This window comes from Furipterus horrens, unplaced genomic scaffold, assembly GCF_987537825.1.
Source record: "Furipterus horrens unplaced genomic scaffold, mFurHor1.1.pri manual_scaffold_2, whole genome shotgun sequence".
Classification (NCBI taxonomy): domain Eukaryota; kingdom Metazoa; phylum Chordata; class Mammalia; order Chiroptera; family Furipteridae; genus Furipterus; species Furipterus horrens.
In genome coordinates, this window is record NW_028327172.1 from 144,392,961 (window position 1) to 144,415,045 (window position 22,085).

General features: G+C 35.8%; 1 protein-coding gene across 1 annotated transcript in view; it reads left to right on the forward strand.

Annotated features, from left to right (window-relative positions):
* SLC39A12 (solute carrier family 39 member 12) overlaps positions 1–11,062 on the forward strand; it is a 62,226-nt gene extending 51,164 nt beyond the window's left edge. Inside the window, exon 12 of the mRNA XM_090268025.1 lies at positions 10,698–11,062. Coding sequence (XP_090124151.1) covers positions 10,698–10,832 — 135 coding nt within the window. The 3' untranslated portion in view covers positions 10,833–11,062. The remainder of the gene's footprint in view (positions 1–10,697) is intronic.
* The last annotated feature ends 11,023 nt before the right edge of the window (positions 11,063–22,085 follow it).

A 22,085-nucleotide genomic window follows, 5' to 3' on the forward strand; every position in this document is an offset into this window, starting at 1 on the left:
TTCCTCACCAAGACTATTACTAATGTTCCTTCAATCATAATTTCACTTTTATAATAAAGGGGGCAGAAACAGCAACACTGAAGAACAGTCACTTAGAGAAATTGCTTACCTATCCTCTTCTGGAAAGTGTCTCCTACAAGTAAAATCTCAGCCAGACTTTGCCTGGAACATTTTTCAATTTCCAGATAATTTTTTTTGTATTTTGTATTTGTATTTTGTATTTTGTATTTGAACTTAAGAACCTTCGCTTTTAAATTATACCCAAACACACACAAATAAGTTTTGAATATTAAGCCCAGTCAATAAATAGAATGGATTATCAATAATCTAGATGAAAACCATCCATTTGCTTCTTTATAATTATTTTAGTTCAGTAAATGTAACAGTTTCAAGATAGTGAATTAGATGAAAAGAACATAAATTGACTGATGAAAGAGCTACTTTTCTAGCTAGGTTTCACCTTGTAATCACTTGACGATAAAACTAAACTAAAATAGAAACTATACTTCTAGGATATTGATTCTATTCTTTCCTCCACATTATTTTTTTATCTTCCAATTCATTATTTGAGTGAGTCTTTCTTTCTCAGAGAAATGTAGATAAATCCAATGCAATTCAGCCAATTATCTATAATCACCAAGATGGCTCTGGTAAGTGAATCCTTTCTCCCTGCAAAAAGCTAGTAAGCTATCATCCCTTTGTAGTTTGGCAATACCAAGATGTAATGCCCTTTAAACAATATCCATCCATAGAAAGGGGATATATTTTTTTAAATGCACATAAAATGACCTTGATATATGTATTTGCTTTCAACATGTGTCATATTTAAAAATCAATGAATGCAACCGACACCACTTAAAATACTCTTAAGCTGTGAAAAAAATGACAAACATTTAAAAGCCATTTCGGGCAGCAAAATTAATATAATTTAACATTCACAATTATTTCTTCACAGGAACAAGAAGGATGAATCATTCTTACCAACAATTTTGAAAGATTTCTGTTCTCTTTCTCTAAAATACTGACCAGAAATGTTCGTATTTTTTTACTACTTATGTCTTTTTCTTCTAGCCAGTCTCCTAAATCACACTTGAGCATATACACACAGAGACAAATATCTTCTAAAGTAATCAATTTCTTAGGAAAATAGTAAAGCTGCTGATGGCTCTCCTCGCTAAGCTAAACAAGTAAAAAAAAAAAAAAAAAAATCTAACTGAATCGCTTTCCCTAAGGAAAAAAATAGTGAGGTGAAATGTTAGGTACAAGTGAAAAACAGGTAACAATTTTGTCTCTCTTGATGTGAATGACAATGATGTGGTCTTTGTCTTATAGCTTGGTTTTCAAAAAAGAAAGTTTCATTTATCTTCTGCTGCAAACTTCTTCATGATTTTTTTTTGGGAAGATACCATTAGGAATTTAGAAGCCTATAATATCCTATATTTGAATATTTAACAAAATATATAATAATGAATTTTAATAAGTAACTTTAAAATAAACCTCTAGTTTGGCAATTCCAGATGCATTGAGAGCTGCAGCCTTTGCTTCTTTGCTTGATAAGAAAAATTAAGAGTACTGTATTAAGTTGTTCTGTGAACTCAACTGCTAATTTAAAAAAGCCCAAATTCAAAATAGGCTCTACCTGTGTCAACAGTAATAAATCTTCCAAGTTCAGGATATTGTTGAGTCATTAACTCAATCTGTGTTGAGAATTTTACTATTACGTAATAATAAAATATGATAATAAAAGAAAACACACTCTAACATTCCCCTTTACTTTGCTGTCAAAAGAAATAACCAAGATCTGTATATAGATTCCTCTCTCTCTCTCTCTCTCTCTCTCTCTCTCTCTGTCTCTGTCTGTCTCTCTCTCTCTCTCTCTCTCTTTCTCAGTGTAGATGTCCAGTAATTCCAACACCATTTATTGAATTTATTTTTTTTCATTCTATTACTTTTGCACCTCTGTCAATGATCTTCTGATCATACTTCTGTGGGTCTATTTCTGGTCTCTCTGTTCTGTTACAATGATATATTTGTTTGTTCTTTCACCAATAACACTGTCAATTATTATAGCTTTACAGTATTGAAGTTGAATAATGCCAATGTTCCAATGTTTTTCTTCTCCTGCAACATTAAGTTGGCTATGATGGGTCTTTTGCATCTCTGTGTAAACTTTAGAATCAGTTTTTCAATATCCATAGAAAAATTTGTAGGATTTTGGTTGGCATTGCTTGAATCTATGGAAAAACTGACATCTTGACAATACTGAGTCATATCCATGAACATGGAAATTCTCTCCATTTAGTTTTTCCTTGATAGCATTCATTAGAGTTTTGTAGTTTTCCTCATATAGATCTTATACCTATTTTGTTAGATTTTTATCTAAGTATTTTATTTATGTTGCTAATGTAAATGGTAATGACTTTAATTTAAATTTCACTTCTTCAGTCCTGCTACATAGAAAAGTGTTTGACTTTTATATGTTAATCTTGTATCTTGCAACTTTGATATAAGCAGTTATTAGTTGCAGGAGCTTTTTTGTTGATGCTTTTAGATTTTCTACATAGATGATCATGTCAATTGCAAATAAAGGTAATTTTATTTCTTCTTTCCCAGTCTGTGTACCTTTTATTTCCTTTTCTCCTCTTTTTATTCTTTTCTTCTTCTGTATTTCTTTTCCCTCTCTTCCCTTGGTTTTTCCTTTCCCTTTTGCTCTCCCTTTCCCCTTTCTCTTTTTTCCTTTCCCTTCCCTCCTCTTCCCTCCCAGTTCCCTTTCCTTTCCATTTTCCCTTCCCCTTCCCTTCCTTCCCCTTCCCTTCTCTTCTCTTCCCCCCCTTTCCTTACATTCTTTCCTTTCTTCTTCATGAATTTCAGGATGTTTCTCTCTATCCCTAGTTTTCTGTAAGGTTTTTATCATGATGTGTATTGGGTTTTGTCAATGCTTTTTAGATATTTATTAATATGATTATGTGATTTTTCTTCTCCATCTTCTTGGTATTATAGTGTAGATTATATTAATTGATGTTTGAATGTTGAAAAGCCTTGTATACCTGACACAAATCCCACTTGGTTGTGCTGTATAATTTTTTAATATGTTGTTTTATTCAGTGGACTATTATTTTGTTGATTTTTTTGCATCTCTGTTCATGAGAGATATTGGTTTGTAGTTTTCTTTTCTTATAATGTCTTTGTCTAGTTTTTATATTCAGACAAAGCTGGCCTCATAGAATGAGTTAGAAAGTACTTGCTCTGTTTCTATTTTCTGAAAGATTGTAGAAAACTGACATAATTTCTTTCTTAACTATTTGGTAGAATTTACTAGAGAGTCCATCTGTGCCTGCTGCTCTCTGTTTTCAAAGGTTACGAAATTTATTTTATAGATATAGGACTGTTCAGATTGTCTACTTATTCTTCTGTAAATTTTGGCAGATTGTGTCTTTTAAAGAATTGGTGCATTTTATCTAGGTTATCAAATTTGGGTCATATAGTTGTTTATAATATTTCTTATTATGTTTTATTTTCCATGGAATTTGTAGTGATGTCCCTGCTTTTTTTATTTCTGATATAAGCAATTTGTGTCTTCTGTCTTTTTTCCTCAGATAGCTTGAGTAGAGGCTTATTGAGTTTATTGATCTTTTCACAGAATCAAGTTTTGGTTTTACTGATTCACTGTTTTCAATTTTGTTGATTTATTCTTCAATTTTTATTCTTTTCTTTTCATTTTGGGTTTAATTTTCTATTCTTCTAATTTGCAAGGTGGATGCTTAGATGGTTGATTTTTGTTTTTTTTTTCCTATTGTTCCCCTCTGAGCACTACTTTCCTGCTTCCCCAAAACTTTGTTAATTGCATCTTCATTTTCATTTAGTTAAAAATATTTTAAATTTTATCTTAAAATTTCTTTTTTGATCCTTTTATTATTTACAACTATGTTATTTAATCTCTATGTATTTGGGGTTTTCCAGCTGTCTTTCTGTCATTGATTTTTAGTTTAATACCTTTGTTATCTGAGAGAGGACATTGTACAATTTCTGTTCTTTTAAATTTATTAAAGTGTACTTTATGGCCACAATGTGGTCTATCAATGTGTTTTCTATGAGCTTGAGAAGAATGTTAATTATGCTGTTATTGGCTGAAGTAGTTTATATATGTCAATTATATCCAGTTGATTGATGATGCTCTATAGGTCCACTGTGATTGTACTGATTTTTTGTCTTCTGGGTCTATCCATTTTTAATAGAGAGGTATTAAAGTCTTCAACTATAATAGTGGATTTATCTGATTCTCCTTGCAGTTCTATTAGTTTTGCCTCATATATTTTGACACTCTGTTGTTAGGAACATGCACATTAAAGATTATTGGAGTATTGAGTATTTTATCCTTATCTAATTTCCATCTTTATCTCTGATGACTTCCTTGCTTTGAAGTCTGCTCTGTTGGAAATTAATATAGCTACTCTCAATTACTTTGGATTAGTGTTAGCATGATAGATTTTCCTTCATCCCTTTACTTTTAATCTATTTAAAATAGGTTTCTTATAGATAGCATATAGTTAGGTCTTACTATTTATCCACTATGAAAAATGCCTGTCTTTTAATTAGTGTATTTAGACCCCTGACATTTAGAGTGATTACAGATCTAGTTGTATAAATATCTACCATTTTTGTTACTATTTTCTAATTTTGCCCTTATTCTTAATTTTATCTTCTATACTTTTTTCTGCCTTGTGGTTTTAATTGAGCATTTTATATTATTTCATTTGAATCCTTTCTTAGTGTATTAATTATATTTCCTTTTTTCATTTAAGTGGTTGCTCTGGAGTTTTCAATATACATACAACTAATCCCATGTCACTTCCACAAAACACTATACTCTTTCATGGGTAATGCAAGTACCTTGTAATAAGAAAATATTCCAGACTCATCCTTTCCATTCCTTGTGTCATTGCTACCATTCATTTCACTACATATAAGTATGCGCACACACACACAAGCATACATAATTGAATGCATTGTTGCTGTTATTTTGAAGAAATTTGTTAGATCAATTAAGAGGAAGACAATAAAAGTTTTAATTTTACCTTTACTTATTCATTTTCTGATGCCCTTCTTTCTTCATGCAGATCCCAGTTTCTAACCTATATTACTCTCTTCTCTCTGAAGAACTTCTAACATTTTTTGCAAGGAAGGCCTACTGGAAACAAATTCCCTCATTTTTTGCTTGTCTGAGGAGGTCTTTATTTTCTCTTCACTTTTGAAGGGTAATTTTGGAGATACAGAATTCTAGTTGGTGGTCCTCGCTCAACACTTCAAATATTTCACTTCAATCTTTTTTGCTTAAATAGTGTCTAAGGAGAATTTAGATGTAATTATTTTCCTTGCTCCTTTATAGGTAAGAGTTTTTTGTTTTTTGTTGTCGGGATTTTTTGTTTGTTTGTTTGTTTGTTTTGCCCCCTTTGGCTTATTTCAAGATTAAAAAAAAATCTTTGATTTTCTGAAGTCTGAAAATAATATCCCTATATGTAGTATTGTGGTATTTATCCTGCTTGATGTTCTCTGAGATTCCTGGATTTGCAGTTTGGTGTCTGACATTAATTTGGGAGAAGTCCTGCTCTAGTAAGTGGTATTCTCTTTCTCTCTGCTATTTTGGGCCAGCACTATGCCCTGTGACCTCACTTCTCTGACATATCTAAGAGGAGTTGTTGATTTTTCAGTTTGTCTAGCTTTTTACTTGTTAGGATGCACTGGCAGAATTCTAATCTTCTTATTTGCCACACATGAAACTAGAAGTCTTTAACATTCAACTTTTAAGTATGCAGTTTGCACATGCAAATGAAAAATTACAGATTTGCAAGCCAAATGGTGATTTTCACTAACAAGTTTCCATTTTTTTCTCAGCTATGTGCCTTTTGCAAGGACAAAATTAAGGCATTTACAAATGTGAATGGGTGTCCCTAATTAAGCATACTTAGGATGTCCTACAAAATAAGTCTGAGGTTTTTTTCTCATCATATTTTTTTAGGGACAAGAATGGTTCTTCTTATCAAATGCAAATGTATACCTGACTCTTTGTGCACAATGGTCCTTAGGGTCCCTCTGAAAGGAACATGACATAAATCAGTTGTCAAGTGAGCACCATGAATGGAAAAGAAAATCATTTTTCTTGAAAGTCGATGATGCAAGAAATGTTTTCCTGAGAGAAAAATGTTAAAATTACAAGTTCACCTTTATCAGAGACATCACCAAATATCTTTAATAAATGAAAGTTGAATTTCTATATTTGAGTTGTAAATTTTAAATCACAACAGGTCTTTAAAATTTTGTGTATTTTAGAAGTATTGGATGTTGAGCTTTCTTCTTCAGTATGTACATTTATGAACCATACAGAAGGTAAGTGCTGAAATATCCAGTAACAGGTCTTTAATGACACCAGTAAGAAACCAGTTTCAGATTACTGGTGGAAATCAACAGAGCCTTGCATGGCAGAAGAGTTTGAAGCTTAGACGTACAAAGAGAGACAAAAACTTAGTTCCAGATGTTTTATAAGCCTTTCTTCTCTGTGATGAGTCCTCCATAGTATGTAGCTATTACATAGTCAATGATGATACTATTCACCCACTTCCTTTCCTGCTGTGTTCTAACATTCTCTGGGAGTATTCATTCTAATTCATTCATTCTAATAAGCTTCAATTATGGGGACTGATTTAAGTTTAAAACACTTACTTAATATCACTTTCTAAAAAGTTCAGAAATCCTAATGAGCAGTTGACCATTATAATTACATCTCAACAGTTAATAGAACTTGCAAGGACTGTTATCTGTAGGCAGGTCATAGTCAATATATGGACTTCATGAATCCCAGGAAATTTCTTTCTTGTGCCTGATTGAAAAGTGAAGAAAATAATTTAATGGCATGTTAAACGGCATTTTAGACAAAAATTTTTTTCCAGAATATTATAGTTTCTTGACTATCATGTATTGGCATCTACTGATTTGAGTTGGGGACCTTGCTAAGCATAAAGGTAAAAAGGAAGTTACTTTTTACTTCAAGGTTTCCAAGTCTCTGGCAAAAATCTCAAGAATATTTCTCTTAGTTCTATCTTTGGGCAAGGCTGTTTTGCTAACATTTACTCTCTCTTTTTTTTGTCTGACCTTTTCCATCAATGTCAACATACTCTATCCATCATTTCACCCCATCTCATCTTAGGGTGTAAATCAAGATCTGTAAAATTGTTTAACATAGGAATTTAACTGTCCTAGAGAAAAAGGGAACTTTTCTCCCTCAAAAGGCAGGGGAAGATGGTGGCCCATAAACCCCTATAAAGAATTTTAAAAAGAGAAAAAATATATATAAGCACACACACTTAATTTATCTGGGCTTTTCCTTTCCTTCAAAATTTGCTGATTGAAATGTAAGAAATATATATGGTTAGATTCAAAACAAGTGAAATGCTGTAATCAGATGTGGTTTGAGTTTTGGCATTTTATGTTTGTATCTTTTGGAAAGACTTTCTGTAGGACTCTTTGGTATTTTGGTATGAACCCAAGAGATATTATGGTTCATATGTTCATCCATAATCACCTAAGAGAAAGCCAACTATTATCTTAAAAGCAAGCTAAGCTGTGTTTTCTTACCAAACCCATTTATGTGTGTGCATGAAAAGTTCAAATAGGCCACTCAAGTTAAGATTAAAGCTTCAATATCAGGATAAGAATCTCCTTAGCCTTTTTTTAAATGTTAATTTTCATTGTTTGTCTGCTTCTATAGGCTTACAATGTTAGTCTATTGTAATAGCTTTTGTCAAGTGCATATTGTCTGCCTTGAAAACAGAACCAATAATATGATCTTTTATGACGAAGGCAGAATGATATCTGTATGTTGTAATACATATTTTCATTACATGTGGTGACTATTTTATGCATAGACATTTTTAGTGTTTCCATTTTTTTCTAATAGGTATAAATGTATTGGTCAAAATAGACAAAGATGAATTCAGACAGAAGGTTGGTCTTTGTAAGTCTTTGTGTGTCCTCTGTAGTAATGAGGTCACCTTGCTCCTTTCCTAGTTCTGACAACCCATCTATGTGACTGGATAAGTCATTTCCTCTCTGAGCCAATGTTTCCTCATAACTATAATGAGTTAGTAATTTTATTTCTTTCAGGATTATGAGGGAAAAATGGGGAAGGGGACATGTAAGAAAGGGCATGAAAAATAGATATAAATGAAAGTAAGCATTGCACAAGACCTTCAGCCAGAGAATCCTGAAGGACCTTGAGAGGAATATGAGCTGCTAGAATCAATGTCAAGTTATCATAGTCCTAATTATTTTTGGTTAAAATAAAACAGGGAACCTGCTGCAAAACTCCACAGAAGACATTGTATGTCATGTGAATGGTGGTTCTTGGAGCTCTGAAATACTCCTGTTGTTTTCTTGTGGATGATGCCATCTATATACTCAGAATAAAGGATTATTGGTTTTGTCACTGGGAGTGGGGCCGTTGGCAGAGACTAGGAGCTTTATACACACCTATTCAATTCTAGCATGTAACTACAAGCAAACAGCAGGTCTGTAAGCTTAGGCTAGTGGGATAAATATTAGATCAAACAATTTTTTAAAATAATGTGGCATTTTTGGATTCATTCAGGATAGAAACTGAGATTTGCAGGCATTATCTAGACACTAATCTTTTCTCTGTGTTCTTTTTAATCTAAAAATTTTGTCTATTAAATCTACCCTGATAAAGACCTACTTATTTCCAACCAAATATCCTGAGTAGAGGTTGAGGCAAAGAGGAGAATTAGAAAATGAGCTTACTAAATGTAGGTTCATTAAGGCAAGTTCTAGCTATTGAACCAGCACCCTTTCCACTACCAAGCTTACCGCTTCTCTGAAGTCTTTCTCTCCATGGCAACTCACTCAAAATAATCATGATGGTTTAGTAAATGATCCATATTTTATGACTCTTTGCCAAGAAAATCTTTCCAGAAACTACTTGTGCAATTTTGTCAAAAATGAGCGACAGCCAGGTGGCACTAGAGACAATGAAGGTAAGACTGTTAATTCAGCCGTATCTTATAAATGAATATTAATTATTTTGTGTGAAAAACAGGAAGGAACTATAAACCATCTTATTCCAATATTTGGAAATAATGTTAAAGTTTGAGACTTTACTTGACCTGAGAAGGCATAATTTTTGTGTCTCACTGATACAGTCTGAGATACAAATTACGAGGACAGAAGGAATCTATATTGTCTGGCCTGAGAGTCAACTATTGAAAACTGCCTACAAACTATTGTGAATCAGAGATATTGGGCAAGTGCAATGATTTATTTTGTTAATCCCTCAAAAATACTACAAATTGCAAGCTCTTTGAGAACAAATATTACATTCTATAGATTTTCAAAATGTCATTTAAAATTTATAATAGATAATTAATCATACAGGATTTCTCTAAAGTAGTATAGTTGATTAACCTCATGTTTAAATATGGCAGAAAAACACCAAAGTGACACATAATTGAAGGCTATCCATTCAAGAGAGTAGTTCTGGGTCCTATTTTGTCTTTTAGTTCACCGCTCCATGCTAGGATATGAGATAGCAGGTTGCAATGATCCTAATCCTCCTTATATCAATTGAGCTAATGAAAATGGAGAAATACCCATTTCAAGCACACACAAACATAACATTCATGATGCTTCTGTACAGGCATTACAAAATACATCAACCTGTTTTATTGTGCCATAAATCTAAAACCCTTAAATGTTTTATATGTTTAACCTTTTCCTTGCTAGATAAAATAATCCAGTAGTTCTCAACCAGATGTGATTTTTACTCACCAAGGGACATTTGACAAAATCTGGAGACATTTTTGGCTGTCATAAATGGGGGCAGAGAGACAACTGACATCTAGTCAGTAGAAGCCAGGGATGCTGCTAACTATTACACAACACATAGAAAGGTCTCCACAACAAAGAATTACTTAGCTTAAAATGTCACTAAAGCAAGGTTAAGCCTCTTGACCTGAGCCTATACTCCAATAGAGCCTATACTCCAATAGAAATGAGTATGATGCGAGAGATATACTCACTCTGACCTTCTCAGGGCACAGGATTCAAAAGAATGTGAGATAAAAATATGTTGAGGTACTTCACACAGACGTTTGAGTAAACATTTCCCTTTAAATGGTGCTATGGCATTTTGCAGATATAAAACGGCGGTCACTTGTCTCTCTGAGAATAAAATATAGCTTTAGCAGATGATAACTTGATTGTTCTAAAGGTCATGGAAACCTTGAGTCATCTTTTTGAAAAGAAACAAATATGTGCTTTGTAATAACCAGTGAAAATAGTGAATTCATAAACACTACAGTAAAAAATAGTACCTTCCATCTATTATCTATTTCACATTTGAGCATTTTCTGAAGACAAAATTAGGAAGAGCTGGGTTTGCTTTCAGTTGTTAAATATGTCATTTTAGGACTTCTGACAAGAATGGGTTCCTTCTAGTCAAAATCAAATGTCTTGATTTATCTTACTTTTTAAAATTTTGGTAACAGTAGGTATTAAGCATTTTGTAATTGTTTGGGAAATTTTAAAGGTTATGAAGTTCTGAATAACAGAGCCTCTTATGTTTTCCCATCAAACTTTTCCCAGCAGTGAGTATATCTGGATCTTATTCTGGTTTTTTATTCTTTTTTTAGCTTCCTGAAATGACTCATGTTCAAACACAGCGACCCTGGTTGATGTTTCTCCTGCAGAACTTTGGATTGACCCTAGGTTGGCTTTCTCTGTTACTCTTGGCTATATATGAACAAAATATTAAAACATTAAGTTAAGAGTCTCAAAATCCTTCAAAATGAATTTAAATGGCCTCATTTTTATTTCTTTTGTTGTACTCTATAGTGACTTGTAAATTAAGTATTTTTAAAATCTAGGTGAAGTGTGTGTCTTTTAGTTCACTAACATATTAATCTTATAATTCAATTTTGTGTTTGTATTCTATACATGTCAGTTTGTCCTAAATGAAATATTGTTATTAGTCTCCAACTCCATCATGGAAATCATACCATTTTTAGTTACTAGTAAATTCTAAATTAATTTGGTAAACTTTCAAAAAATATCATTTCCCTAATAAAGAATGTTTGTTTGTAATATTTGAAGTGGACAGATGCCTGTTGGGATAAAATTTGCTGCAACTTCCTCGATGTCAATAATAAACCATAAGTAAACTAAATTCCAAACAAATGTAATAAACTTTAATCTTAACGTGATGGTTTGTATTACCTTCTGTTATTGGATGTCAGATTCTGAATCAACTCTCACAAAGCCAATATAATGTAGTTCACCAACTGACTTATAGATGCTCATAAATAAACAGACTTGGGAGGCCTAAAGGATAATATGTCAACATTCTTCTATATAATCACCAAATGAAATCTGTTCTAGGCAAGGAGAACTGGAAACAAAAGATAAAATTAAAAAATTTAAAAATAACAAAGCTAAGTCAGGTGGTAGATGAATGCATCAGCTCACACAGATTTAGCAGAGTATGTTTACAGGAATAGTATTACTCTCACGTGAGACATACTGTATTTCTTTCTGAGGAAACAGACCCCTAAACATTATTTCAGTAGGCAAGTTCATGAAATGTACAAGCAACATAACTGATAATCTAGCAAAATATAGAATAGCCCTGGCTTTAGTCATTTTGCTTGAAAAATAGATGCCTAATATTTTTCTTATTTCATGATCTATCTTGACAAAATAAAAAGCCATTTTCCTGCCCATATGACTCATGACACTCAATCAAATACATCTCTGCTACTTCTCACCCACCAGCAGTCAGACAGCTGTGCCATGCCCCACCCAAACGCAGTCTTTTTCAACAACCTTTTTTTGACTTCAAAATGAGTTGGGCTTCTTCTGCAGTTGTTTTTAGAGCTTGATTTTAGGGGGAATCAGGATAAGTGCAATAGTTCTTAAACACTGGCAAACATTAGGATTAGCCGGTGGATTTATTAGAATACAGACTGTTGAGCTACCCCCTAAGAGATCCCGACTCTCTTAAGTCTAGGGGGGAGGGGACTGAGACCTTGATTTTGAACAACTTCCAGGTGATACTAATGCTGCTGCTGCTGGTTGGGCAGTCCTCTGAGTTCCACACTGTGTTAGAAGTCGGGCACATCTGCCTTCACAAAAGCGCATGTGTACAACTCTGTTGCCTGGGACTGTGTGATTTTCATTAAACCTCATACTAGATCTGAGTTTGTAGTTTGAAATTACCTTCTCTTGGTCCCCTTGCCTTTGAGTACCGGATATATCGCAGGAGTCACTGGATGAGGAGTAGTACACAGATATTTGCCTTGAAAGGTAAGCAGACCTGACATGCGGAGCTTTGCCTTTTTTTGTTAGAGAATAACTTGTAGTCAGACAAAAGCCCCTTTGTGTCTGTCAGAGGGACGGATGTGGAGTTTGCATAAAGTAGCACCTGGCACCCTCTGTGTTTGGATTTCTATGAGCAAGTTCTGATTTTAACATTAAGCCTTAATTTAAGCCAATTTAATTAGAGAAGCTCTAATGATGACTTTGTTCCAAGTTCCAGTTTAGAGTAGTTTGGAGCTAGTTAAAATTAAAATTTGTGACATGAGCTCCTCAGCTTTATAACCTTCCAGTTAGGCAAGTTTAATTTGCCTCCTCAGGTGAGGTTGTGGGCAGGGCTCAGAGGGGCTGGAAGGCGGCTAGCTGTTGGGAGGGTGTGGGGGGACATTCTCAGTGAGTATTCTGCAAGCCAGCCACCAGTGTTCCCTGACTGTAAGCAGAGACCTGGTCATCAGAGGTTATCTGCAGAGGTCATCCTAAAAATAATGTGATACAGTGGCTCCCAAGGGTATTTCTCTGCTCACCACTCCTCCCTCATGCTTATAACTGGCTCTTTGCTAATTAATCTACATCAGGTGGATACATTTGCTTCTCCAGGCCAGCAACCCAATAGCTAGAGCTGGATCTCCAGCCACCAACCATCTTAGTATTGCTAGAAACACTCTTTTTCTCAAAATTGAGTGGAAATAATAAAAATATTATGACAACGACTTGCCTTCTAAATATGGACAGAGTCTAAATTTGGGATGGCTGAACATCATCTTCCCATTAAGTTCTCTAAATTCTGTGTTACTTATTGAGCTTTGGGGTAAATGGTGTTTTCCTTGAAACCAGATTTCTCAATAATGATAGAGTATTTCCGTCTACTAGGACTAAATTTAGGATTCTAGTGTATTTCTACTTGGTGATTGATTTTTATTTAGTCACTGAACTAGAAGTGGTCTTGGAGAAAAATCAAAGAGCAAATCATACAGAAATCTTATTTGAACATCCATCACCACCGACAGGGCCATCTTTTGGGAAAAGGTAATTGCACCCTATTGCTGTGATGCTGAAGGCAGGGTCTGGGAAGATGATACCCCTGCTGTGCGCTGACAAGGACCACAGTGTTATGTAAATATGCCCATACTACCACCTCCCAGAACCCAGACTTTGGAGGTGCAGAGTGTGCCTCTCTCTGTAAGACAAATCTGTCAGATTACTGACATTTACAACCTTCTTCTTCAAAGCTGGAGTGAAATGTTGGATCACAAGGCTGCTAATCACTGGGGTAGACTTGAGGCTCTTGTGATATCATTAAGAATTTAGGCTCTAAACTGGAATGTTGGTTCAAGTCCCAGTGATACCACCTTACAGCTTGTGACTTATTTGAACAATAATTTATTCTCTGTGAAATGAGGTTAAAAATAGACCCTACCTCATAGGATTGTTGTGAGGCAATATGGGACAGGTGCTCATGAAGCACTTAGAACAATGCCTGGAAAATCCTGATGATTCAATAAATATTCAATCATCATCATCATCATTATCAGTAGCCCCCCCCCCCCTTTTAAGTCTCAGTTTCATAGTTGAACTCTCAGGGCTCTACCTTGGGTCAAGAAAATGTCCCTTTTTGGTGGAGAATGGATATCTAGCCCCTGTTTATAACTGTTACCCACTCCTGAAGCCTCCAAGTCAGCCCCTACCAGTCCTTCAAAGATGTCCTTAAAGTTTTTTCACCATGACTCACTTCCAGAGCCAGAGAGACCGGTGGGGGTGGCTCTTGTTGACCTCAGTCTGCCCATCTCCGAGGGAAGGCTTCATCCATGAGCTCCTCTCTCTTAATCTATGTTTCTCATAACATGCAAAGACCTAGCATTGTTCCACTCCAATCCTGCTTCTGAGGGTGTGGAGGTTGAGTAATGGGACTTGATGGAGAGGAAACTTTTTGAGATCATGGCTATTGTTACATCTTGATTTCAACTCAAGCAAAAAGTAGTTTAATTGATTCTTCTTGTTGCCAATGTACCCACTGAAGGAATGGAGCCAGTTCTGAAAAGCATCCAATCCCATTAGGCTAAACAGATGCCCTCCAGCTGGTGGCAGGCACAGCTTGCCCTGGACAATCTGGACCACAAGGGCACCATGGAGCCAGTGCTGCATCTCACCTGGGGCTGTACTTGCCTGCACTAGTGACCCCCTACCCCACGTGGAGGGAGATGGGCCTCACATTATCTTGCTTTCACTTCAATAGGGACCTCTCAAAACTAAATTGAAATTGTAGGAAGTTTGAGAAACTAAAGACACTTTCCAAAATTAAAAATGTCTTACCCCACATGCCATTTCTCCTTTGAAGGACCTCTGAATTGGATGTGCACATCCTCCCACTGTACCCACCTCCTATAATGTTCCCGCCTCAAAGACAGAAAGAGTCTCTATCATATGGACTCCTTCCTTATCCCCCCCAACCCCTAACACACACACACACACACACACACACACACACACACTCCTAACTTAGCTTTGCAGAGCCTCTTGTTTCTTGGAAGCTTTCTTTCGTTATATAATAAGTCCCTCCTAAAAGACTCCTTTTTTTTTCCCCAGAGAGGGGTGCTTTGTCTAGCTGAACCCACCTGGACTACCCTTGGCTTCCCTCATAATTGTGGAAAGTACCTAGAACTTTTTGTTTATGGATTAGGTGTATCTGAGGAGCTCAGCATTTCCCTTAAATATCAAGCTATGTAGAGTTCCCATAGATTTAGCCCACAACATTATATAATACTGTAGTGGACTGACTTCAGGGGTTTAATTCAACTCTTTAATTTTATAGTGCTGACATAATAGCAAATATTTTTATGGCACTATGTATTAGATATATTAGAAGTGCTTTCTGAGAGTCATTGTTAAGAACTCTAAGAATGTAGGTCTTTGCCCCCTTTTACAGATGAAGATACTAAGGCCCAGAGAGGTCAGTTAACTTGCCAAAACTGGCTCCAGGATCTGTGGCCCTAATCCCCATATCACACAGCCTCTACAGAGAGAGAGTGCGGTTTGGAGAGTCTGAAGGTTGCCCAGGCTCTTATCTATGTAAAGGAGTTGACGTTGGACTTAATTCAGATCTCCTGACTTCCAGTTCAGCAATCATAACAATCTGCAATCCTCTCTGGTCCTGCCCAATCAGTTTCTCACCTATAAGGTCTCAGTCATTTAAGGTTGCTTTTACTATTTCAGTTTATATTAATTTCTCTCCATGAGCATCTAGAATCTATTCAGCAAGTTTTAAAAATTGAGATATAATTGACATATAACATTACATATATGTATATGTATATATACATATATATGACTTTACTTATTTTTAGAGAAAGGAGGAGGGAGGGAGAGAAACATCGATGTATGGTTGCCTCTCCTGTACCTCAACTGGGGACCTGGCCCGCAACCCAGGTATGTGCCCTGATGGGGAATTGAACTTGTAACCCTTTGGTTCACAGGCCAGCACTCAATCCACTGAGCCACACCAGCCAGGGCTAACATTATATTAATTTTAGGTGTACAACATAATGATCTGATATATGTATATGTTGTGAAATGAACACTACAATAAGTCTAGTTAATATCTGTCACCCCATATAGTTATAATTCTTTTTCTTGTAATAAGAACTTTAAAGATATACTGTCAGCAACTTTCAAATATATGATGCAGTATTATTAACTACAGTCACTATGCTGTAAATTATAGCTCATGACTTATTTATTTTATAAGTATAGAAGTTTGTAACTTTTGGCCACCTTCACCTATTTCTTCCCACTGCCACCCCCCACCCACCCCCACCTCTGGCAACTACCACTCTGTTCTGTGTATCCATGAATTCAGTTTTGTTGTCGTTTTGGGACTACATATAAGCGAGATCACAGTATTTGTTTTTTTCTCTCTGACTTACTTAATTTGGCATAACAGACTCAAGATATATCCATGTTGTTGCAAATGGCAAGATTGCCTTCTTTTTATGGCTGAATAATATTACATTATACATTATTAATATATATGTGTGTATATTATAGATAGGGGTTTAGGGGCACTGAGTCCAATGCAGTGGAGAATTCACATATAACTTTTGACTCCCCCAAAACTTAACTACAGTTGTCCCTCAGTATCCACAGTGATTGGTTCCAGGACTCTCTACAGATGCCAACATCCATGGATGCTCAAGTATTTACATAAAATGGTGTGAATAATGCATACAGTTGGCCCTTCCCATCCATGGAAACTAACCTTAGATCAAAAATACATTTTTTAATCTATGATTGGTTGAATCTATGCATGAAAAACCCAGGGAAACAGAGGGCCACCTGTATATTTATTGGAAAAAAAAATCTGTCCACATATAAGTGGACCCACACAGTTCAAACCCATGTTGTTCCAGGTCAACTGTATACCACCTTTTCTTTATCCATCTGTCAATGGACACATAGGTTATTTCCACGTCTTGGCTATTGTGAATAATGCTGCAATGAATATAGGGGTACAGATACCTTTTCAAGTTAGTGTTTCACTTGCTTTGAATAAATACCCAGAAGTGGAACTGCTGGATCATATGATAGTTCTATTTTTAATTTTTTGAGAGAATTTTATACCATTTTTTATGGTGGCTGCCCCAATTACATTTCCACCAACAGTGCACTAGGGTTCCCTTTTCCCAACATCTACTCCAACACTTGTTATTTCTTGTCTTTTGATAATAGTCATTCAAACAGATGTGAGATGATAACTCATTGTGATTTTGATTTGCATTTCCCTGATGATTAGTGATATTAAGTATCTTTCCACATACCTGTTGGCCACTCAGACATCTTATTTGGAAAAATGTGTATATAGTTTCTCTGTCCATTATTTAGTTGGATTGTTTGGGTAATGTTTTTGTTTTTATCTTTATTTTTTGCTGTTGAGTTGTATGTGTTCTTCATATATTTTGGCTATTAACCCCTTATTCTGATTTGCAAATATTTTCTCCCATTCGGTCAGTTGCCTTTTCATTCTGTTGAAAGTTTCCTCTACCGTGCAGAAAGCTTTTTAGTTCGATGCAGTCCTTTGTTTATTTTTGCTTTTATTACCTTTGCTTTTGGTGTCAAATCTAAAAAAATCATTATCAAGATAGATGTCAAGCAGCTTACCAACTATGTTTTCATCTAGGAGTATTATGATTTCAGGTCCTATGTTCAAGTATTTAACCCATTTTCAGTTGATTTTTTGTGTATGGTGTAAGTTTCATTTGTTTGCATGTAGTTGTCCAGTTTTCCCAACACTACTACTATTGAAAAGACTGTTCTTTCTCCATTATATATTCTTGGCTCCTTTGTCACAAATTATTTGACCATATATGTACGGTATGGGTTTATTTCTGGGCTCTCTTTTTGTTTCAGTGATCTATGTATTTACTTTTAGGCCAATACCGTACTGTTTTGGTTACTGTGTTTTTGTAATACAGTATGAATCCAGAGAGCATGGTGCCTCCAGCTTTGTACTTCTTTCTCATTATTACCTTGGCTATATTTGGGGTCTACTGTGGGTACATAAAAATTTTTAGGATTGTTTATTCTATTCCTGTGAAAAATTCCGTTGGAATTTTGATAGAACTTGCATGGGAGAACGTGAGTTCGGAATCTTCCTACATCGCTGTCTTGAACCAGAACCTGTTTATTCATCTCAAGTTTTTGACCGATATGATGAGCAACTGCAAAATGTTAGATGTACAAAGTAACCTATTGTTATTACTATGGATAAAGGAACTGTCTCATGTACAGTTTTAAATAAATTGCTCTTAAAAAATACAAAAGGAAATATCTGCCTATCAAGCCAGTCTGAAAAGATGGGTGCTCTGGGGGCTACTAAGTAACCCAGCTCGGCTGCTACAGTAAAAATACAGATGGAAGTAGATGTCAGAAATTGCCTAAATATTTTTTGAGTGTGTGCTCCAGAGAGAGAGAATTCTGTGACTGTATTACCTATGATGGACCCAGGTAATGAGCTCAATACTGGGACTCACATTTGGAGAATTTATGGAAGGAAGTTTTAACTTGTTTTTAAGAAGTGAGGGCAAAGGCATATCCAGAAATTATGCTTTAATAATAATAATAATAGTAAGAGCTATTAGTTGTTGAACTTCATTATGAAAAATACTTGCTTATTGCTTTACCTTTAATATTTCTCTTGTCATTAAAGTCCCATATTAAATCATTGATATGAGTGACTTGACTTAGAAAGTTTAGGTAACTTCCTAGAGACCACATAGCTAGTACATGGCAGAGCCACTGTGATTCCATCCATGGTCCTGGAACCTTCCCAGTATACACACTGCCTCAGACCAGAGTTACAGGAACTGGAAAGACATTTCCAAAGAGGACATTCTGAAGTACTATGCAAGAATCATTGTTCTGACATATTGATATTTAACAATGAAACACATGGCTTTGGAATGAGGCGGTCCCCCAGTCAAGGAAGGCAATTAATAAAGCAAAGTGGAGCTAGGTGACCTCTAAGGCCCCTCCTCAACCAACCTGTGCACTGAGGTCTGTGCAAAGGCATTTAGCTCAGACAAATGGAGAATGACAATAATTTGTTGCAGAGACTCAAACTTTGCACTACATACAACTCAGGAAAGAGGAGCACTTTCCCATCTATTTTTGGACCTGTTTTGGGTTTGCCAACTATGTCTGGGTGTTCTTTTTTCAAAAAGCCAGGTCACTATCATAGCACTCAACCAAAGTTTTGAAGTTAACTCTTTCCCTGTCTATCTTTTAGAACTAGACTTTTTGTTCTTTCAGGATAAAATGCTATCTCATTCAATTTTATATTTTTAGAACCTAGCTGACTGCCTAGAAAATGCTAAATAAAAATTTGTTAAAATGAACTGTTGAAAAAAAAATCAGATCATGTCACTCCCTTATTCAAAATATTTTGTTTCTCCTTATTGCCTCCAGGAATATGTCCAAATTACTTAACATGAAATACTCTCTATGATTTGTCCTCTTTCTATGTCTCCCGTTGCATTTGCATCCCCTCCTTCATTGCGTTTTATGTTCCAACCACTGCTTGTATATTTTCCTTGTACTCTTGCTGTTTCTCACCTCCATGTATCTGTGTGGTGGTTTCCTCTGTCTGGTATGCCTTGGGGGTCCCTTCCTCTAGAAACTCTATTCTCCAAGGTCTCACCAAACCCAGTGTGATTATGATGCCATCTTCGATCCTCCCGTGAATCTCTGTCATGGCACCTAGGGCTCTGTGGTATACCACCATTTAGACAGCCCTCTTTCCCACCAGACACTAATCTCCCTGAGGATAACTGCACTTTGTTCATTTTGATATTTGCAGAACCATGATTTTTACCTGGCCCATGGATGGCATTTGATAAATGAGTGAATCAAACAGTCAAAGTGTTTTAAGAGTTGACATTAATAGTTATTTAACCTATATGATTTTAAATTCTTTGAAAGTCTACTTGAAAATAAATATAAAACCTCAAAGATGTGCCCAATTGCTTTGTCTTTACAAAAAAGAAACAGATCTAATTTGCCTAATGACAGTGAAAGGTAGAAACCACCCCTGTCTGCTTCACACAAGCTGATTGGTGACTTCATAGATTCATTCATTTCTGATTCACTGAGATGTGTCTAGAAATATGGCATTACAGTATTCCTTCACTTATTGCGGGTATTATGTTCTAGACCCCTCTGCGATAGGTGAAAATCCACGAAGTAGGAACCTTACATTTATTTTAGTATCGTCGTCGTCGTCGGCAGCCGTCCGTCTCGAGAGACGCTGGTGTAGCTTCTTAAGAGTCTATCTGCACCGCCGAGAATGGCTGTGCAGTCCAACTCGGGAGTGACACGGTATCTGTCTCCTCCCGTGTTGAATCGACATCTTGTGATGACGCTGGAGTGTCCTCTCCAGTGAAGCTGAAGCTACAGAGCCTGGGCAGGGTGATATGGAGGGTCTGCTGTTGCCCATGCAGCAGACCCCCCCCTCTCTTCGCAGCTGAAGGGTCCAAGGGAAAGACGGAGTCAATACAGCTTGGCTTCAGGTGCGCCGCAGGAGTTGCCGGTGTTGACTACAACGTCAAACCGCTTTAGGGACTCCGGCTCCGGATTTTCTGTCGGGGTTTACTCCCTTAGCCTTTCCCCTGAAGAGGTATGCTGCAAGGCAGCGGAGGTTTTTTGGAGTCAGAGTTTTCCTTCTCTGATGTGCCCTGACTGGAAGATCGAACCAGCGACACTTAGTTCGCAGGCCGACGCTCAATCCACTGAGCCAAACCAGCCAGGGTATATTTTAGTGTGTATATATATATATATATATATATATATATTTTAGGCTTTATAAACCCTTCCCACACACTTATAAACTGTTCCCAGTCCCTTATGAACCTTTCCCACTCCCTTATTAACCTTTTCCACACTTTTATAAACATTACTTATGTTTTTAAATATATTCTACACTCTTAAACCTACATAACTTTAACAACATACATATACAGTACTGCAAAATCCTGCGATATAGCGAAAAATCCATGATAAATAATTAAATATAATATTTTTTAAAATCCCACGATACAGTGCAGCTGTGATAAGTGAACCACGATATAGAGAGGGACTACTGTACATTGTTGTAAAGAGCTTTTGGGTGGGATCACAAATAAGATATTTGAAGCACATTTTTACTCATTGTTGTACAAGCATTAGCCTGGTGTTTTTGTGAATTATTAAAAAACATTTTAGTTACTTTTGTAATAGTATCACAAGGTGGTTAAAAACTATTAACTTTGTGATATAGACTGAATGCTGTTTGTGTACTAACTCCCAACATAATGGTATCTGGAGGTGGAGCCTTCAGAAAAAATTAGTTCCGGAGGGTGGAGCCCTCATGAAGTGGAATTAGTGTCCTTATAAAATTGACACCAGAAGTCTCCCTCACTTTCTGCCTTGCCAGGTTAATAATACATGTAAGCAACCTAACATAGTTCCTGGCATGTAATAATCAACATTCTATAAATGTTAGCTATCATTATATTGCTATTTCTGTTAATAATATTTTTATCAGCCCAGTGACAAGAAAATAAGTAAAGCAAAAATTTATTCAAAAGCAATAATAATAATTAATTATTAATAAAATTTGCCAAGTATTTTATATATTTTGGGCACCATTTTATAAATAATTTTCTGTATTATTACAACCTTTACTACTTATTTAAATTTCACTATGCAAATCAATGAGTAAAATGCATATAAGTAGTTAAAATAGTTTCTGCCATATATAAAGTGCTATGTATGTTTATTAAAATAAAAATGATAAAAACTATTAGTTCCACCATTTATCAGATAGGGAAAGTGACTCACAGAAATTAAGCAACTGGGCCAAACTTACACAGCCGGAAAAAGGTGGAACTGAAACCCAAACCCCATCAGGCCTGTTCCTGCATCCCTCACACTGAAGTGTCGTGGCAAACTGTGCCGGTATTTCCCACAGAGTAGAAGGTTGTATCCATGAGGAAAATGAGGAGAGCAATTCATATGTGGAGTTATCACGCATGTTCCGTCCTTCACTCATTGCCTTACACAATAATTTCTTCCAACTCTTGAACATCCAGTTCTCTCTCTCTTCATCTGCTTGGGTGGTCCTTTGTCTCTCAGAGAACAACTCACGCACACAGATCCCTTTTCTCTTTCTGATCACACAGGGA